The sequence below is a fragment of the Coturnix japonica genome, chromosome 3, assembly GCF_054131305.1.
Source record: "Coturnix japonica strain WE chromosome 3, WE-NBRP24, whole genome shotgun sequence".
In the NCBI taxonomy this organism is placed as follows: Eukaryota; Metazoa; Chordata; class Aves; order Galliformes; family Phasianidae; genus Coturnix; species Coturnix japonica.
This window is the reverse complement of record NC_140665.1, coordinates 56,033,964-56,055,964: the sequence shown is the minus strand read 5'-3', so window position 1 is coordinate 56,055,964 and position 22,001 is coordinate 56,033,964. Positions and strand designations below refer to the sequence as shown.

Below are 22,001 nucleotides of genomic sequence, written 5' to 3'. Positions count from 1 at the left end.
GGGAATATAAGTCCCAGCATATGAATTTAGTAGCAAAGTATCCTGAAGAATATCAAAGCACTTCATAAACACAAGTAGTGTTATTTGAATGTCAAAGACACCTTATCTTTTGCACTGTGTGAAATGTACCACATCTGTGATCCACACACAAAAAAAAACACCTATGAAGTACTTGAAGGGACAAAGCATATGTTTCTTGAGCTGTCTGGCTGCTAACTGGCCTCCTCAAGGGAGTGCAAGTTAGCAAGTATAACCTGTCAGTTATCTGACCCAGAAGACCAAGTGATAGGGAAGATTTCCAGCTGGCTGTCCTTGTCAGTCCTTTCTGACCAATTACCCATTGAAGGTGTGCTTCACATTTGTTCTTGCATGCACCCTTCTTTATGTTCCTGCTTTTGGTATAGTAACCAATCTCAGTTTTAGTTTGTGTGCTTTATGTGATCCATTTGGCAAACCTATGAAACTGTACTCCACTTCCTCAATGAAGATATGTTATACATGCTCAGTTTAAACAAGTTACTACCCAAAGATATAGAATACCACATCATTCCTATTGATAAGATACCTATTCAATAAATGCAATACACTTACCACTAGATCTGTGTTAACATTTTAAAATGTTGCAGCATATTTGTCTGGCAATACGTTCTGTGTATCAGATTTTTATAATCTCATGCCCCTATTAAAAATATTCTCTTTTATATTTGAAGTTTAACACATGCCTATATGCAAATGTTACCCAAGGTTTGTCATCCCGCACTCTATTAAAAGAAAATGAAACAGATTGAAGTAACTGATTATAGTTCATTTCAAGAACACAACGCTTTACAAAAGATTACATACTTTAAAGTTATAGTTAATTTCAAAGTACTATCATTGCCAAAAACTTTGAAGTTATGAAAATGTATAGTAATTTCCTATTTTTACAAAAATGAGTTGCAAAACGCACATTAAGAAATGATTCTAGAGCAATTCTTAAGGTTTATGTACAAATTAGAGCATACACATACAGGTATTATGTGAAAAAAATCAGTTTTTATATGAATATGTGTGAAGCTTTGCAATCTCTCTACTTGGCGGTCTTAATTTTAAGTCTTTCAAGACCATCCACATAAACCTCAAAGAAAAGTTGTTCATTTCTAAATTGAAAATAAGTTCTTATATGTACTTCATGTTAATAAACAGAGATGATTTAAAAGTAGAGAAGATCAAAATGCCTTAAAGAACAACTTTCCTGTACTGGACATAAAAAAAAGAGAAAAAAAAAAGTCCTAGTCTAAGCATTTTAACACTACAAAATTTATTATCAGTTTCACCATTTAAACAACATAGCATCTTATTTAAACTAAATGCTACATATGCAAAAGAAAAAAAAAACTTCCAGAAAAGTCTTTTCCTTCCAGAAAGCATCTTGTCCTCTAGGCAAATAGACTTAGTGCGTTGGTCTTACCTGGAGCCATAACTTGTTATTCACTGCATCTCTGCCTGTAGCAATGCACTGAAATGTAGCATTCTGCCCTGCGTTGACCTCTACATCCCCCAGCCTCAAGAAATGTGGAGATTTATCTGCAGAGTAGGAAAACAAAATTACAAATAATGTTTATTGCTAGAAAAGGTGACATTACATTGTCTCTGCAAAGATGCATATTATAAAAACCTTTAGTTGGAAAACATAAAGAAAATGATTTGTTTCATCTCAGCTCTAGAAGAACATTTTCAGTCCTTTCCCTTCTCTCCTTTTTATTTTATACATGAGTTCTAATAAAGTATTTTAAGAATCAAAGCCCAGAAAAGAAGATCAAATGCCAGAATGTCAGTAGCACATTACAAAAATTATCCCTACGAATTTCAATTGTATCAAGTCTGTCACACTGGGAAAAAGCCAATTAGATGGATATTGCTCAACTAAAAAAAAAACCAAAGATATGATCTAGATCATTTGCAACATATCTTTGAGCTCCATACTTTTACTAAATGAATTCATTTTTGCCATTGAGCATAATATTTCAATATTCAGGCAAATTATTTTCCTTACTGACAAACCCCTTAGGAAAGCACTATGGCACAACCACCTGAAGGATTTATTAAACATAAGGAAGCTGACAGACATATTTGAGACATGGGTATATTACACAGCTCTCACCCATTCCTTTCTCAAGAGCCACCAATTACAGCATTATCCGAGCTGTTATTTCTTTGTACTTAGTTAAAAAAGAACTAAAAATTCCAGAAAACCTCTCAGGAAAAAAAAAACAGCAAATCGGAACAAAAAATGTTTAAACATAAGTACAGAAAACAGCTTATATGAAAGGTGCATGATTTTGATTATCTTCTGTCATTACTGCACTAAAGTGCCTTCTTACAATTAGAAAATTTGTAAACAAACAAACAAAACAAACAAAAAAAATCCCCCAAAAAACCAAAGATAAATACAAAGCCAGATACTGACGTTGCAGACAGTTTTGCTGACTACTGAGATCAGACAGCTGGGCTGGCTGAAATATAAAGAAGTAAATTACACAAATATCCCTTTATGCTTGGTAACCTATAAGAGTTAGGAGTCTGAGTTGTGGATAGAAGAAAAAAAGATGTGAGGTTGCTCCTGCAGCCATCTTTTGAAAATTTTGGAGGAAGACTGTTGTGATGTGGTCTTTTCAGAAAATAATTAATTTAACAGCCATGAGGTGCACTACAAAAAAAGTCAGTTTGAAAAAGGGAGCATCCAGGGGAAGATCAGAAGAGAGAAATAGAACCGAAGTAACATAAAACAACAAAAACAACAACAAAAATACCCAACCAACAGTGGTGTCGGAAATGCATGGTAATAATTTCTTCATCACAAAGGTTACTTGTATGACACCTGAATTGACACAACTTGTGTTTGAAGTGTATAGTTTTACCCAGAGATAAGCAAGAAGAGGCAAACGTAAATGCCTGAATTCTGTTCAAAAAACAAACCATAGCAACAGAGAGCTCCCTTCAATAGTTCTGTAGCTAGAAGCGATTTAAAAAGAAATCTGGAAACCATGTCATATTTCTGTAATCAGTGGATATAGTGGACATACATATAAACAAAAGACGGCTTAGACACTGAAGTATTTCTGCTTTTATATTTATGCAATACTTCTGGAAGACAAAGATTTCACCTGGGTAAATCACTTGCAACACTACATTTTGCCCTGGAAGCTACAACACAAACGCTATTGAAAGAACAAAGAACATCAGTGATGAAGTGATGAAAACTCAGCAGGCCACAGCAATATCAAATATGTCCTGAAAAGACAGAGAAAAATGCAGCTCTTAATCATTACTTACCACAAGGGTAACTCAGAACCTGGATGTCATCAATGGCAATGTAGCCATTTCTCCCATCTGAGACTTCGGCTTCAAATATTACCTGTCAAAATGAAAGAAAAAATGTTTACAACATTCATTTCTGCAGAATTCCCACAGTAGCAAGCGTGTTGATATAAGACACATTGCCTTTTTCATTTAGCTGAAGTTCCTACAAGGCTTGACGACTGAATGGAATATTTATTACCTAATGGATTGCAGTTCCATACTGTTCCTATACATTTCTTGCTTTGGATTTGCTACTTATGGCACAACAGAAAAGCAAGTTTATTATTTTAATTAGCAGCATACTGTTTTCAATTCACTAAATGCATAAACATGATTCAATTCTGAAAGAATGCTATTACTTTCAGACAGGTTCAACATCACAGCATACAACTGAACAAGAATTTTAACATTTGTATTCTCATCAGGGGTCTCACTTTAGTCCACATTCTCATGCAACCTGCAGTGTAATTGTACAGGAAAATATTCAGCAGCACAGAAATAGAGTAGCACTGCCCAGTGGCAATGATAAGAACAGCTGTAGCAAGCGATTATGAAGTAGCCACTATATTCTTTATTTTTTTGCAAGGCAATAGATAAACTGCTGGGCAGGAAGCAAAAATACAACACTGTCTTCACATCCAACTTCTTATCCCACCTCCAAACATAAAGGAACAAAAGAAATTGCTCTCAGAACATTTGAGTAGAGAGCTGTCTGCTACAGATGTAACAATGTAACATCACACAGCCCAGAATAAACCATCAGAAAAGTAGAGAGTGACGAGAAGGAAAGCATATAGAAATAAAAAATAAAGTAGGAAGCAGGAAAGCCTAAACTAGATGGGTTGTTCCAAAAGTAATGCCTCCTATTTATTTCCACAGAAACTACAAAAGCCATCACACTGTTGGATAGAGCAAATAGATAGAGCTACCAAACACTATTTTTCAACATAGTAACCACCCACAAGCTTCGTATTTTCACCAGCAAAGAACGTGAGCCTGCATGCTGCACTCGTACTAATATGCATCAGTGGAGGTGAACAACTGTTTCACAGCTGCTATTATTGTGTCATTGCTAGGGCAGTGTTGGCCATTAAGTCCATCTTTCATTGGTCAGAACAGATGGAAGTAAGAAGGCACCAGATCCAGACTATATGGTGGGTATAGTAGGACAGTCCAGTCAAGATTGCCAACATGCTTCATGGTCTTCAAACCAGTATGGGGCCTGCCATTACTGCACTGCAAAAGAAAGGCTGTCTTCATCTCCGGGCTGAAAGTTTGAGTCTTCAGCTTAGTCACTGTAGCAATACAGTGGCCAGAGTTGATGTTCTGTCCCTGTTCCAGGAAATCCAGAAGGATCACCATTGTCCTATCCCAAACAACAGTACACATTCCTTTGCCCACAGAGGACTGCACCTTGAGCTTTTTCTTTGATGGGGAATTCATGTGTCCACTCCACAGACTGCCATTTTAACTTTGGCTCACAGTGATGACAAGTGGTCTAATTATTGGTAATGATGTGATCCAAGAAACTGTCACCTTCAGCCTTGTATTGGTTCAGTAGGTCCTTGTAAACTGGCTTACAGTGTTCTCTCTGTTCCTCAGCAATATTCCAATATTGCCACCATTGTTACCAATGCACTGAAGCCAGTATTCAGCTCCATACACAGTTCCCTGGTTGTAATCTGGAGATGAGCTCATCTAGATGTCGTTCAGTTCATGGTGGGACAGCTGTGCAAGGCCATCCAGAACGTAATTTGTCTTTCACATTGCTTTCCTTAGTGCTCAAACGTACTCACTGACTCACTGTGTTCACATTCACAGTTTAGTCTCCATACACATTCAACAAGTGTCAGTGGGTTCCATCCCTTGTTTCCTGAGACAATGCAGGAGAGGAAGACTGATAACCCAATGTTCTGGGTAGGTGGGGGGAATGCAAACCCCATCAAGGACCTTTCTTAAAGATTCCAATTAGAGCATTATTTGACAGCACCTAGCAGCTCCTCTGGCTTTCTTCAGAGAGCCCGCACTTGTCACCTGTAAGGACATCAACACCATTTTTTTTTCATTTGCTAACAACTACATTTAGATCAATTTCTCTTTTTGTTGCTTTTGTTTTAAAGGGTTATACAGCGTGAAGAATCAGACATCTCAGTAAAGAACAGTTATACTTAAAGCCCTTCCAAATGACCAATTTCTTTACATTACAACACAGTTCTGTCACATACTTAAACAAACTTATTTCCCAAATTTCAGTTGAGAACTTTGACCATTGGTGTTAAATCCAGTGGCCTAAATTTACATCTAACTTTGATTCAGGCTGTTATTCATATGAAAACTGTTTTGACTCAGCTACCAGGGAAGCCTGCCCTCATGTGTTTCCCTCTTCTGTACGTTGATAGTTCCCTGGGAGGCCAGAGGGAAAAAAATTTCCTTAGTTGGGATACAGGTGGGAATTTACATTTTTGTTTGTCTGTTTCTTTCTTTTTTTCTTTTGCTTTTTCTGTAGACTGTATATAGTAAATGGTACAGTACAGTTAAAAAAGTGTCATTGAGCTTTAATTTGATAACATCTGTTCACATTTGAAAGGGAAATGAAAAAATAAATAAATTGTTTATATAGATGAAGACAGCAATTTAAAACACTGAGAAACTGGACCAGAAACAGAGCTTTTCTCACATGTACACACAATATATGGAAAAAAAAAAAGCCCAGACTGTTCGGCTATTCCTTTTACCAGATAAAGTTTATCCTAAATGCAACCACTGTTGCATTTGGAGTGAATCCTGCAATTTACCTTAACAGCCTTTCAGTTTATAGTCATAGAAGGAATGCCTTAAACACCTGCATTTAGCTGAAAAGTAATTCAGACTATCAAACTAGCCAAAAACCCTTACTTGACTGCACAACTGCAAATGCCCTTTTGCTTACCACAATTTAATTGCATGTTCATCTAGTGCATTTCTGAGACACACTTTCTCCCCTTAATGGAGAGGACAGTTTCCTGAGGGATGAATCAGGCTTGCACACAATAGTTCTGGAGTCAGTTATCCTGTCTCGTTCATTTCAGTAGCGAATGCAATGAAAAAGAACAGGAAATGCTGAATAGTTCAGGTAATTCAAATGCTCGGGGGAATTACATTTCATCCTGGATTCTTCTATACAGTTCCTATGTAGTGCTCAGATGGTTACTTCTCCAAATAAAATTGCACACTCTTGTTTACAAAATACATGAATTGAGATAAAAGTGAATTAAACAAATGAAATGTTGAAATGTCAAAATTCCCTGAACTGGGCATGATTCTATGCCTTTAACCATCCCCAATGCACTCCTTGTTAATATATTTGTCCATTTTGCCCCTAAAACCACATAAAATTTCAACATACACAGTATAATTTGGGAAAATCCATAAATTTACTGCTGACAGTATAAAGAAAAAAATCTACTACTCTGCTTTGCACTTGACGTCCTTTAATGACCAAATCAGTGACAAATTGAACCTAAACAACCTGCTATCTTATGCACAACTTTACAGACCTCTATTATATGTTCCAAGGTAATTTTGTTTTAACTTTGATGAGCCTCAGATTATTCAGTCTATCTTGTATAGAAACCATTCCCCTTTCTTTGATTATCCTTGTCATCCTTCTTTGAACCTCTTTATAATAGAAATATAGTCTCTGAAGATAATGAGAGCAGAGCTGGCACATAGTAATCAAGATGTATAAATCCATGATTCATCCATAACAGAATTATCTAATTTATAATGAACTTCTTTCTTAACCATTCCTAAAATTTCATTTGCCTCCTTTGACCATCACTGTGACTAAATTTGACGTTATTATGAACCTCAGGATCTTGCTGCAGATTGCTGACAGTAAACATAGAGGCTAACATTCCATTCATGAAATTCAGATTTTATGCAGTATGCATTATTTTATCTCTCTTTATCTACACTAAAATTTGCCTGCCATTTTATTGCCCAGTTACTCACAGCTGGCAATATTGTGATGGTTGTCCTGCAGGCCCTCAGAATTAGACACTGTCCTTGTTATTCTAAAGTATCTTTCACACGCAAACTTCTGTCTTCTCTCTGTTGTCTTTCTATCCTGGTCATTTATAAATGTGTTGAAAGAAACAAATCTCTGTAGGATTACTCTGCAGTGGCTGCTTCTGGGGATATTGACAATTTATGTATTTTTTCTTTTTTACACAATTGTCTTTGAAATTATCCTCACAGAATGGTTTCACTACAAGGTTTTGTCGGGGAACCTACATTCTAAAAGCCTGCATTTACTGGAATACACTAAATATCATAAGGAATGGACTCGCCAGATTTTTAACTCTTAGAATGATTAATGTAAGTATCCTCATTATTAGCTCATTTAAGGCACAGATACAGATACACATTCCTGAAGTATACATGGTGAATTAAGTACAAAAAGGTAACCAGGGAAAAGGGAGAACACTGTAGACCAAAGCTTAAAAAAAATATAGGAAAGTTTCTCTCCAGTGCATGTTTTACATCAGACATCCACATGGGGAAAACAGGATGAAATGAAAGATTTACATTAAAAAAATCTGATAACCACACACAACTGAGTTGGATTGTGCTCCTACTTGCATGTGTAGCTCAGCCCAGTTCCACACACCATGAACGCAGAAAATATTTGTTCCACTCTCTAGGAAGCCCATTGCCTGTTTGGCTATTTTGTTAAATAAAATAAATAAATACATATATACACACATACATAAAAATTATTAAAAAAAAAAATGCTTCTTAGCTTACATACTTATACATCAGCAAACATTCAGAACTAATTTTCACATCCTTAATCTCAGCATTTTAACATTCCTTTTTTTTTGTTTGTCTTATCTGATGACTATCTTCAGAATACAGCTAGGTTTTGTAAAAGCTGTTTTCTTGATATAAACCAGAAACATCTGCAGAGTATTTCTGAGATCTGCTACATCTCTTCTCCATTTGACTAGTTCTGATTATTTACACTGTACAATATGCTGTACTTACACTGTACTTCTGATACTGATGACTGCTTGAATGCCTCAAATGTTTTATGGCAATCTTATCATACATAAGGAACAAACATCACACAGCAACTAGAGAAAGTTAGCCTTAAAAACATCTTAGTTAAAACAGAAAGTCAGCCATTCATTGGCTATTTTTTCCTCCCTAGCCGATGAAAATTATTTTAACAAAAACTTAAGATTGAAATAAACATAAAAGAAAATGTTCCAAAGTGTATTCAGCTTCCAATACATCTTTATTCAGCTATAGGAAGGCTTCTATTAGCTAAATCATCTGAAATTAAACTTGTAAATAGATTATTGCCAGTGCTTGGAAGCAAGCTATATGTAAGCAGAAGGTATCGTCTATGATAGCAAAACAAACCAACCAAGAAAAATAATAAGTGGTCATCTTCAAATATAGTACACAATGACATGAATATACGAATATTTGTGCCTTTTTCACACTACTCCAGCATGCACAATTCTGATAGTATTTATGCTGACATGTTTTTGGAACCTCACATCTTTTCTATTCAAATATGAGTAAAATAAATGAAGAAATGAGTTAGAATAAAATTGAACAGCAGGACTATAAAGTCAGTATCTCATAAGCATATCAAATGCAAAAATTTCAACAATTTTTTTTTTGTATACACTCATTTTCCTTGTTTAATCTTAACTTTTGAAAAAGTACAAGCCTGACTTCAACTATAGTGTAACTTATTATTTATATTAGAACTGGTTAAGATTAAATAGTACTGTTTTGTTTTGTAGTAAAATAACTTTCTGCAGATGAAAACTGAACAGCAAGATAAAATATATACACAAAATGATAAAAAAGCAACAAACCCTATTTGCTGAAAATATTCTATTTAATTATTTGCAATATAAGCAACATTTAAAAAAACTCAAGTGGGGACTTTACTTACAATAAATAAATAAATAAATAAATAAATAAATAAATAGATAAATAAAATACTATCATGTTACAAAAGAAATAATGAAGGCCAGCTGAAAATAAGAAGAGACAGCAAAATAATTTTTTACCTAACATAACCAAAATTATGTTGACATAATAAAAAGTATTTCCCTTGTGAAAGTTGTAGATAATTTTGCTGAACTAATTTAGAAATCACGAAAACATAATTACTTCCATTTGAATGCTTAAGTAATGCTGTGAGGCAGCCTTGGCTGCTGACAGGGCCCAGGAGAATTTCCAGCACTGTAACTCAAACACAAGTGAAAACCTTGGGATCTAAATTCTGATAAGTCTAATTCTGCTAACATCCTACAGTTGGTTAGATTTTTTTGTTTTTTGTTTGTTTTGTTTTTTGGTCTTAGTATCAAACCTTCTGAGACCGAGAGATGAAGAAGTTAAGGCTACTTTCTCCCTACCAACCTTACCACAGAGCCAGACTGCAATTATGGATTCTTCAGCCATCTCATAGTCATCCACAGGGACAGACAACTCCTCTAATCCCCAAAAACATACTTCACGTCCAGGAAACACTGAGAAGCCTATACATTCAAAATTCCACCTGGTGAAAAGCCCCCTCAAAAACATGTCTGTCAGGAGTGTCACTGGGTAATCTTTCGTAATTAATTAGTCATAAATGAGCTAGCTACTATATTCAATCATAGAAACAACCCTATAATTGTTTCTTTATCCATAAGTGAGAACATTAGGTAAGCTGTGGTTAAGATCTTAATGATTTAGGTTTAAATGTACTGATAATGCTGCAGGACATTTTGAATGTTTAGCCATAGGCAACAAAACCTTTGAAAGCACTGCAAATCATTTACATGCTACAATTCTGACAATCACAGTAACAGTTACTAGCTAAGAACTATTGAGTATTTATTATTGTGATAGACCTGTAAGAAAACACTTTTCATCAGGACAGCACCAATCCTTACTACAAAAGAAATGCATAGGACAAGTCCAGCATGTTGCCACTGTACTTTGCTGAGGTTGGATCAATCCTTTTGCACTTCAATGACCACTGGTAATTTCCTATCACGTAGGGTGAAAATAAAATAGATTATTTATAATTTTAAATATAAATTTATTTATTAATTCATATATATATGTATGCACGTTATATATACACATATCTATATCATTATTATGCTCTCAGATCACATATAGCGCTCACCAAAATAAAGTCATATTTGAATATACTCAGTAATGAGAACTATCACACCTTGAAGCAACATGTGTACCATATAGATCATTAAAATTCCCAGCTTCTAAACCATGAGATGTTTTCCCTATTAAATTAAAATAAAATGACAGCATCTTAGAGTTACTCTTTGATGAACAGCACAAAAGAAGACAGCATGACAGAATGAAATCAGCAGATAAAATTCACTGGTTTGTGCTGCATCCAACATATTGCTTTCTAAAAGAACTTTTTTTTTTTCCAGTACATATCAAACAAGAACAACAACGAAAGCTAAAATTGCTTATTTTCAGAACAGCTGTGAAAACAATTTGAAGCACCTATGCAGAGCGTGAAATCCATATCCATGCATTTGCTTGCTCCAGACAAAGACACTGTTCAAAACTACTTTCCAGTTCCAGCAACCACCAATCAATGTGCTGATTGGTACATACCTTCCTTTCCTTTTCCACTCCTCTATAATAAAACTCAAATGAACTACAACTGAAGCTATCACTCTCACTTTCTTCAAAAGTGTTCATACTCAGCCTATTTGAAGAAGAGCCTTCCCAAAAAGAAATTAAAGTGTAGAAATGTGCACTGAAAAGGTATGTTTTAGAATGAGGTCACACTTGCAAGAGGACCATTCACAGCACAGTGCAGGCAGATATAAAACTTTTTCAGAAAGAAAGGAATAACTAGCTTATTTCACAGACAAATGTCTAGTGGGGGAAAAAAAAAAAAAAAAGCTTTTATCATAAGTTTTTTCTGATATCAAAAGAGAGAACAACTACAAGCAAAACTCTCCTAAATTACAGCAGGTGCTAACATGATGGAAACAAAGAGGAAAGACTATGCCACTCCCACTCCCTTACTCTGGGTCATCATGAACGGAGGACAGGATAATGACAAAAAGCTGTAAGGCAGGAAAGCTAGCACCAAAATGCATTCTAATACAAGTGGAGGCCTATGTATTAGGTACAGTTTAACATACATTTCCTAAATGTAGATCAAACAGCACCAAGAAAAGAAACTCAATTTAAAAAAAAAAAAAGAAAAAAAAGTAATATGCCCAAACAGTGGATAGTTTATATTGAACTCTACTGTGGAAATACTCATTGCATTAGCAGCAGCCTATACTAACACAGAGTGCTAGTTGCAGGAGAAGTAATTACACTGATGTTCTCTACAAAAAATACTTCAAGATACAGCCACAACATTTAAACCCCTAATTCTGTATATAATCTCATTTAATCTTCTATATGTTTGCACTAATTGATGCTGGACAAACACAGAAGACAGCCACCTGTACAAACAGCTTATGCCTGAAGACACAGGAGGGATGACACTGACACTTTGTTTCTCTCAGTCTTGTACAATATCCACTATGCTGAACTGAATCTGACAGTGGATGTCAAGGGCAAAAATATGGACTTCTGTAGGTATATAAGGAGCACAAGTTAGACTAGGGAAAATGTAGGCCTCTTGCTGAATGTGACAATGGCTCTGGTGGACCAGGACAGGAAAAGTCTGACTCCTTCTTTGTTAGTCTTTGCTAGTAAGACTGGCCTTCAGAAATCCAAAGACCCTGAGACCAAGAGGGAATGTCTCTGGTGGAAGAGGATCAGATCATGGAATGGTCTTTTCCCCCCACCCCCCCCCCCCCAAAAAAACAAAAAGGAAATATATGAGCCCATGGACACCCATGGGATGCACCTATGAGTACTGAGGACAGTGTCACTGCAAGGCAACTTTCAATTACATTTGAATTGCAGAAGTTCCTGAGGACCATTTGCTGGAAAACAACTGCAGAAAGCAGCTTTCTAGAAAAGAACCTGGGAGATCTGGTGGACAGCAAGTTGAACATGGACCTGCAGTGTGTTTGTGCAGCAAAGAAGGCTAACTGTATCCTGGTCTGCACTAGAAGTAGCAATGCCAGCAGGCTGAGGTGATCTTTTACATTATTCTGCTCAGCACTGGTGAGGGCACATCAAGAGTGCTTGGTCTATGTCATGGTTTTGTGCTGTTGCTGGCAATATTCCACATCATAACATCATGTGCAGTATGGATCATTGGAAGGTTCATGCTCCAGTTCTGTGGAATGGCAGCATCCTGAGTACTCAGCTCTTGGAGGACAGCAACACCACAAAACCATGACAGTCTAGTTTTTTGGCTGCACAGTACAAGAAATACAGACATACAGGAGAGAACTTAGCAAGGGACACTCAAGATGATCAGTAGAGTGGAACACCCCTCGTATGAAGAAAGTCTGAGAGGGCTGGAACTGTCCAGCCTATATAAGTACAGAGGAGGATAAGTGTGTATAACTAACTAATGGAAATGTGGGAAGAGGATTCAGACAGGCTTCATCATTCATGTCTTCTGTCAGGACAAGAAATAATGGAAAAACTAGAATACAGGAAGTTCCCTCTGAACACCAGGAAATACTAATGCGCTATACAGGCAATCAAACGCTGGAACAAGCTGCACAGAGGGACTGTGGTGTCTCCCCCTCTGGAGAACTTCAAAAACATGCCTGGATATGGTCTTGGGTAACCTGCTCTGTCTCTCTAACACACTGAAAAATGTAGAGAAAAAAAGAGCATAAACCAACTTGTATTTCTGCCTACACAAACTAATATCCCTTTTAATAACTAAAATACTATAGACACACTATGGTATTTAAAATTTATATACTTGGGACCAAGCTTTGAAGGTTTTGCCTTTAGAGAGGCTCCTAATGTGATCAAAGAGAAAGATCTTGAAAAGGCTTCAAGGTAAACCAGGTGTGTCAGACCTCCACATGCTCAAATTTCACTTGAATAAATCTCTCTAGAAATTATATTTTATTTCTTAAAATATTTGACCAATAACATTGGAACCACATAAACTGTCACTTTTAACAGTAATGCACAGTATAACATGTCTTGGTTAATGAAACTAGATAAGTTGGATTAATTCCCTAATTCACTAGTTAAAGCAGAAATTTCTATTTGAGATGGGGACAGCAAAATATTTCTTTTTCCAAGTAGTTGTAACTCAAACATTGGTGGTAATGATGTTAAAGCAGCAGAAGTGATAGCTGTGAAATCTGTCAAGAAAGGTCTGTGAAATCAGGAAGATAAACATTACTCAGAAATAATACAGATGCTGTTTACCCCACTAATGGCTAAGACCAACTTACTATATTAATTTGGAATGGATTTTTCAGATACATTCTGGGATAATCTTAGGTATTTTAGGCAGCATATCATTAATAAGAGGATAATTAAATGCAGAATTTTTATAGTTTCTTATACTCATTTAGAAGAGAAAGCTACAGCCATTCATTTTATATCTGTTTGCAATAAGTATGAAAATCTAGAATGTTATTAAGGAGCTGAACAAATGGAAGTGGATCAGAGCAGGGAAGACAAGTTACTGACAAGTCAATCCAGGCACATCACAGGCAGATAACTATCAACAAGACAGACACTCGGAGCAATAGAACCTTTTCTGTACCCCGTAAAATCCTTACCTTGAACACACCAACTGAAATCTTATCAAACCTTCTCCCATCTTCCTGCTATCAATCAATCTGCAAAGACATTTGCTAAGTCAACTTGCCTCTGAGCAAATAAACTAAAATGAAAAATCAAACAAAGGAATGATGAATCCTAAATTTAAGAGAAAAGCATCTCTCCTTCATTCTGAAGCAAAACTATTATCATTTTTCAAAGTGTTGAAGATTAATACTAAGCAGACATTCTTAGCTTTCTTTATAGGTGTACCTCATAAGCTACTATTTCCATGGTTTTAGTATGTCAAAATGAGTAATGCTCATGATCTCTGGCACTGTCCATAAATTTATCTCTTTCTCCATAGCAAAAAAAAAAAAAAAAAAAAAAAAAAAGGAGGGCAAAATCCTCACAACCAGAATTAATATTGCCTCTAACTAAGGCACCATACACACAGCCTTTGGAATTTCCTTTTTAGGAGAAGGCATCAATTTTTCTTTTCTTTTTTAAAACACCTATTTATTTGGAAATACTGTTCAGAAAAATAGCTATGAAGCACCAAGTAATAACTATTCCTCATGAAGCGTAAGTTTTTAGCCAACAGAACAAATCTACTATAGTTTCTTGTTCATAATTTCTTCTTTGTCTAGTTTGTGATATATATTTTTACTGCTCCTATGAAATCTCCTCCTAATAGATTATTAAATCGCAGAAGAAGATTGCATAGATGAATATAAACCCTTCCCCCCATAAAATGACAGCTTTTATCTACAAGGAGCAGATAAGTGAGAAGGATGTCCTTACTAGTAACCTTCCAGAGATAAACTTCTATCCCAAAATAAACACGCTACAATCTCTGCTCTCAAGGTTCATCTTTCATTATTGTAAGGCACTGTAAGTTATTATGTGTCATCAGTAATTAAAAGAGAAGTCAATTCCTGTATTTAAGCTGCCCTTCTTTTCAAATGGTAGGCAGTGGGAGCCCTGTCATCAAATTTCAGAATGGCTTTGGTTGGAAAGAACATTAAAAATCATCCAGTTCCAAATCCCTGCCATGGACAGATTTGCCAGCCAGTAGATCAGGCTGCCCAAGGTCCAATCCAACCCGGTCCTGAATGCCTCCAGAGACGGGGGCAACCACAGCCTCTCTAGGCAGCCTGTTCCCATACTTCACTGCTCTCTGAGAAACAATTTCTTCCTAGTATCTAACCCTAAATATCTGTTAGGTTTCTTTCAGTTTAAAGCCATTACCCCTTGTCCTGTCACTACCCTCCCTGTTAAAGTGTCCGTCTCTGCATCTTTCCCACGGGCTCCTCTTTAGGTACTGGAATGCTGCTATAAGATCTCACAAATGAATCCCATTATAATTATTTCATAGTCTCCTGCATTACATTCAACAAAGTGCTTTTCACTTAAGTGATATAAGACAAGGATAATTTTTAAGCAGGAATATAAGAAATTTATATTGAAATGGTGATTCTTTAGTCAATAGACTCAAGTTTCTGCAGTCATGGGCAATTATTATCACATTCAGTTCAGTAAGGTTCCCTGCAGGCCTGTGGAGAAATTCCCAACATCAAAACACAGCCTGAACATTTACATATTAGATGCAAGGAAAAGCCTGGGACACTGCTCCACTGAAACAGATAGAGAAGACAATGCTAGAGTCTATGCAATAAAGTACCTACTGCTTCCTATTAAAAAACACTTGTAAAAGTAAATTAGTAAAAATCACTATGAAATACACATTTTGTTATTCACATTTAATTATGCCTGAATTTTCACAATTCTGAGCATATACAAAAACCTACAGGCCTTTGTCTGCTTAGAGAATTTCTTCTGGACATAAAACTTTGAATAAAGTTGCAGTGCTAGCTGTAATGCAAAGTTCAGTGAGATATATGATACATAAATATATAATTATGTATAAGTAAAAACATACATTTATTCTAGCGTGGTAAAACATCCCCGCCATTAGTAACTGATCCACACATGCTGTCTGCACACAAGGAACAGGGCGTTGCATTCTAGAGAACATTAGCTCAGTTTATCTAATGAATATTGAAAATCTGTGGGATTGCTGAATACTGTTTTCATTTAGTAAGAAACTTCAGTTATTCTCTTACATACTCAGCAATTGAATAGTAGGAGCAAGTAATCTGAACTGCATACAAGTCTTTTGTGAACGAGAGTCAAAATCCAGCTTTCTTTAATTGCTCATCTGATCTACATGGAAGTATCAGTTTCCTTTCCCTTCTCCCTCAGTTGCAACAAATCCAGTTTTTCTCTGCATCTTTTCCACCTAGCTTTATGCACTCCAACCCATGTTTCCTTGTTGCTTCACATTAATTACTATCGATGTTTCAATACTTGCACGTATAGAGCACTGAGTGATCTTTCACACTCCACAAAAGAAACACTCACTTAACTTAAGGTAAATCTACACAACATCCTACCAAAATGAACATGGAAATCCCTAATGTAACTTCCAATGCATTCTTCATATTAAAGCATTCTTTAAGACTTCTATCAGACTTCCCAATAGCCTTGCATGGGAAGAAAAATATGAGTGTTTCAGGAAAAAGATTGTTGTTAATGTGTAACCTTCTCCTAATACAGACCTCACTTCTTCTGACTATTCTTCCCCTTTTCAAAACATTCTCCTCTAAGAAGCATTTCTGAAGAGTTTCTTGTTTTCCTGACTCTCTCCTCATCTCCCTCTACTTACTACATTACCCATACCTTTTACCCCACTCTTTCCCAAGAGAGAAGTGGCCATGTGAAAATAAGGTTCCATCCAACTACAGCTCCATCTATCTTAACCCTTTCTTTTAAATACAGTTCCAATGAAGCTCTTCTTAAAGGCAGAATTCCATTTCTCTGGTTCATTTTCCACTCCTAGAATCCAGCAAAATTATCATCACCTAAACCTATTACCAGATAAAACTAAGATCAATTTCAATCTCCACGTGACAGGTCATCTTACTGTCCTTGAAAAGTTTCCTGCTCTTGGCTTCCATAATACTGTATTTATTTATTTGCATTCTCTTCCAGCTCTTGACAATGGGATAAAGTTCTTTTTCCATTCTGATATTTACTACATGAAACCGTACAAGCTCCTAAAGGATTTAAGTGAGAACAAATCATATCTTCTGCCTCTAAGTGTAGCTGTAAGACAGAATTCAACATTAGCAGAGCTGAAGATGGAGTACCCCACATGAGATGCATACAATCCAGGCAGCTGAAGCACAGCTTGCTTCTTCTAACATTCTCTCAATTTCCTACCTCTAATGGACCATTCTGATACGGCAACAAGTCCCAGAAATAAGTGCAGAAAATATTAGCTCTTTGTTGGTACACATTGACTGAAAGCCATTTGCTACTTCCTCTGAGGAGAAAGTGGCAAACTAGCCTAAAGTGCAGAGCTCCGTAGCCGCCAGTCCTTCATCACAACACTCTGCTCTGTAAGTCAGACCACATCACTGAGAACAGTCAGTGAGACAACAATCATTATATTACTGAGACAGACAGTAGAACAAACAGATTTCTACTACTTTCAAAGTAGAAAACTGAAAAAAAATGGGGAAACTTGAAGTAAGCAATCTTTTTCTAGCTCTAGCAGATATGTGAAATCAAAAGGCCAGGTTATGGATTAATTTAACAGAACAATGAGGCTGGTAAGCAATACTGAGGCATTACAGGGCAACAAAGTCACTCAAATATGATGCAATTAGTACCAATATCAAACTTCAAGTGATCTACTATGTCTCATAAAATCATACACAACATGGGGAATCGTAATTTTGGACAGGAAAAAACCCACAAACAACAACACTCACATGGCCCCTAGATAATTCCTCAGATAGTCCAAGGTTTTATATAGCTTCTAAAACAGCTACTAATGCAGCAATGCATACTTTGACAGCTTTGGTAAGACAGCAGCCAAAAAATGTATCAGTTATTTGCCCAGTTCATATTCTTCTGATTTCCTTCTATTAGTCTGTCTCTAATTAGCTGACAAACTGGAGAGTTGCACTTTTCTTTGCAGCTGTTTCTCCGAGACTTTCTCTAACACATTCCGAGCTGACAGTACCTTCCTAAGTTGCTCTGAACATTTCTGTTCCAGACACAGACATAAATGGAACTCATACTTACATACGCATTTCACGTTGTGTACAAAGAAGGCAACGTCAACTCTCAGTTCAGAGGAACAGGTTGAAACATAACAACTTAAGGTACAGTCCTATGATAAACATTTGATAAACATTTTTTTTCTCCAGTTACTTCAGCATGTACTTCAGACCCTTCCTCCTTGCAACTGCAAATGTGAGACCAAACATGCAGACCTTGTCACCCAACCCTCAGTGCAAGGTTTCGCAAATTTCCAGTTACATTCCCCAGTTTTTTGGACCCCTGAAATGCTAAACAAGTCTTATCTCCCCGAGATGTTTATACTGCAACAATTATCTTCCCCCAGAGGAGTCAGTCTGTCAGCTCTGTTCTTGCAATCCCCATTCTATCACAAACCAGGGCCCGAGACATGCTCATGGCAAATGGCCAAAAATGTCCATATATTATCAGACTTTGAAACAAGATCCCAGAACACACACACATGCAGAATGTGCTGGTTCACACACTCCACATTTTCCTCAGTTATTCTGACCTGAAATGCCAGTCATCATACTTTGCATTTAATTACTCAGGTAAGTTATATTTTTGCTAAGGATGTTTAGCAAATAAGATGAAGAATAATCACCCTCTCATAAAATATTTAATAAGAAGCACTTGAGAGATTTAAGAAAACTTGTGTGATTAAATCTCCTGTCTCACAGTGGTGTAATGCTCTAGAGAGATCCACTCAGTAATCTGTCAGCTAAAGCAGCAAGACCTTATTACTTCTGAAAAGCAATCTGCAACTGTAAACCTGAGCAGCACATTTACCTCTTCACACAGCTTTAATTTATACCTCAATTCCTGACATTTGAGCACAGAAGATCTATTCAGATTTAATTATTTTAAAACAAACATCACACAAATGACCTTTTTAAATTTATTTCATAACATTTACTAAAACTATTTTGCACACCTGGCCTAAAGAACCATGATTCGCTAACTTTTATGGTCAGCTCATTTATGAGTTGTAATGAGAATGTGTTTTATTTACTAAGACCAACACCTCAAAATATCACAAAACATCAACAGATCACCTTCATAACATCAGCATTTGCTGATAACTATAACCCAATGCTACTTCAAAGGATAGTTTCTTCTTTATATTTCAACTATGAAATAACCAACATAACTCGGCAGAAGATGACATTCACTCTGATCATAGCAAGCCATGACAGAATAGGGCTACTCAAAGCATTTCTATTCCCCTCACTTACAGCAATTACTGTTTAATAATGGTGATCACAACATGCTGAGTAATAGGCATTTTGTCCTTTGGCACACCCAGCTATCCTTGGCTTAAGTTTAGTCAATTTTGTGCAGAAAAACAAAGACAAACATCACACTCTTGACAAACCTAAGTGATGAATAAGGACAACACCACTAAAAGAAGAAAAAACTCTGTGATCCATCTCTGTGCTGTAAACAAGTCTCTGGATGTGAAAAAACTTAGTGGATGTCAAAATATCGAGGCAACTCAGACACCATTCGTCTACAGCCTGAAAGGAAGTAGAACAATCCTTTACTAACAGTCATGACTTCTTTTCTCCTTCCTCTTTATCTTTTATTTACTGCTTTACTGTAAATTGTTCAGTGCCTCAATTTTTAAATCCAGGAAGAACTTCTGAGAAAAAAAAATGCTTCCATTGTAACTCATTAATTTGTTATGTATATCTTTGGGTCTTACACACATGTGTGCATACACATTTTTTTCTACTTGTTTAATGCCACCATTTTTGGCCATACTGAAGACTGCGAGACATTCTTAGAGAATTTCAAGAAAGGTTTTCATGTTGGCTCTAGCAACTTCACCTACATTCTATGTCAAATTTCAGAAGACAAAAAAAAAAAAAGCATAATGTTTTCATTACAGTTAACTTTCCAAATACAAGGAAAAATCAACAGGTAGTATACAACATTCAAGTGAAATGTATTTGTAATTGGTTATTTTATGAGTTTCCTAGTTCAACAAATAAAAAAACATTACACTGAAGAACCAAATGAACTTACAATGATCATCAGAAACCAAGAATTACATAGTTACACAGTTAATGACAATGAAGTCATCAAGATGTTCTAGGGTTTTAAAGAATCTCTACGAACTGCTAAAAAACGTAAGAGGTTTACCAGCATCTCTCAATATGCCTCAGATAGCACTCTGCCTCTACCATGAACTAAAGAAACAGAGAAGTAGATAAGCCGAATGTATATGAAAAGATCATTTTTGATCTTCATAAAAGATACTATCTGAACAAACTTATCAAGCACTAAGTACAGACAATGGCTTATATAGAATATTATTTGACTGTAATAGAAATGCACTGGAGATGCAAGAGGAGCTATGTTGTAATTACCACATACACACACACACACACACACAGAAGCCATGTGCACACAGCACATCTGAAGGACGGGCAACCAGGTCTCACCACGATGTTAGTAAAAGCACTTTGCCAAACATAACGAACTTGAGCAAAATCTGAAAAGATTTTACGTATTTGTCCTTATACTCTACTAGGCATCATGTGCTGATATGACACAAAGATTATCAACTTTTTCCAATGCACTTCTGCACAAGTGTAGCACAGATCACTTTATTCAATATCAACATCAACAGTCAAATATAAGTATCCTTTGTCCTTGTCTTGACAATATTTGCAATCATCACTGATTCTACTCTAATCTTCCTGAACTGCATGCCTCTGTGCACATATGGTTTTCCTCTGATTCTTTCCACTTGTTCTATTGCTCTGTTTTCTATGCTTATATTCACCATGAATGATAACAGGTCTGAACTCTTACTTTCTCAGCAGGACAGCAAGCAGTCTGTCAGGCTAAGGCTTGGAAATGCACTCCAACACATATGCAGATAGATGGGACAGGATTTGCTTATGTATTAGATCCACTGCTTTCCAACAGGCATGCATGTACATGGTCTGTTCTTGGAAGCAAAAGACTCATTATTTACTGATCAATGAAGCCTTCCTTGCTCCTTTACTAAGCCTTACTCGCACTACATTTGAATAAAAAAATAAAAAAGACTTTCATCTCCCAAACTATTCCACCTGTAAGTCAGGGAAAAAAGTGTTTTTAATATATTTATTAATTAAACCTCATATATCACATTTATATCAATTCCTAATATTGTACTTAGAAGCACAAATGAGCAATTATTAAGAAACATATTTCAGTCTCTGTCTAAAAATAAACATGACATTACAGGTAAGGAAACTACTTTCTTAGTCAACATTTTGCCAAACTGAATTGAATGTGAACTTAGCTGAGACATTAACTTAATGATTCCATATTTATTTGAACACTTCTATATTCAGAATGAAAATATAATGAAAAAAACAGGGATAAAAATAAACAAATGGTGTTACTATATCAGCAAAGAACTCAGGAAGTGTCAAATTTGTCTCACTGAAGATGAAAACCAAGTTGTTGGAGTTACAGACTTCGGCACTACTATGAGTAAAACTGTACAGTCTGAAAAGTCTTACAGAACTTGATAACAACAACTGTAGAGGTATTAAAAAACAGTAGCTAGAAATAATGAAGCAACGAAAAGCTATCAACTTGATGTCAGGTCATTCAAAAGTAGATCCCAAATAAAATTCTTCAAAAAAAAAAATAATAATAATAATAATAGCTGATATACCACATCAGTTAACAGAGGCCGATAGTTGGTCTTGAAAATTAAGAGTATCATAAAGCCCCTATGTAAGAGAGCAAGTACCTTCTCAGTACCATTTAGCTACAAGCAATATAGCTCTTATGGTGCTTTAAATACACCTACATGT

The 22,001-nt window shown here is 36.0% G+C and overlaps 1 protein-coding gene across 1 annotated transcript in view; it reads right to left on the bottom strand.

Annotated features, from left to right (window-relative positions):
* PTPRK (protein tyrosine phosphatase receptor type K) overlaps positions 1-22,001 on the bottom strand; it is a 392,252-nt gene that overhangs the window by 208,321 nt on the left and 161,930 nt on the right. Inside the window, exons 5-6 of the mRNA XM_015858508.3 lie at positions 3,316-3,397; positions 1,451-1,566 (exon numbers count right to left, since the gene is read on the bottom strand). Of these exons, the coding sequence (XP_015713994.2) occupies positions 1,451-1,566; positions 3,316-3,397 (198 nt within the window). The remainder of the gene's footprint in view (positions 1-1,450; positions 1,567-3,315; positions 3,398-22,001) is intronic.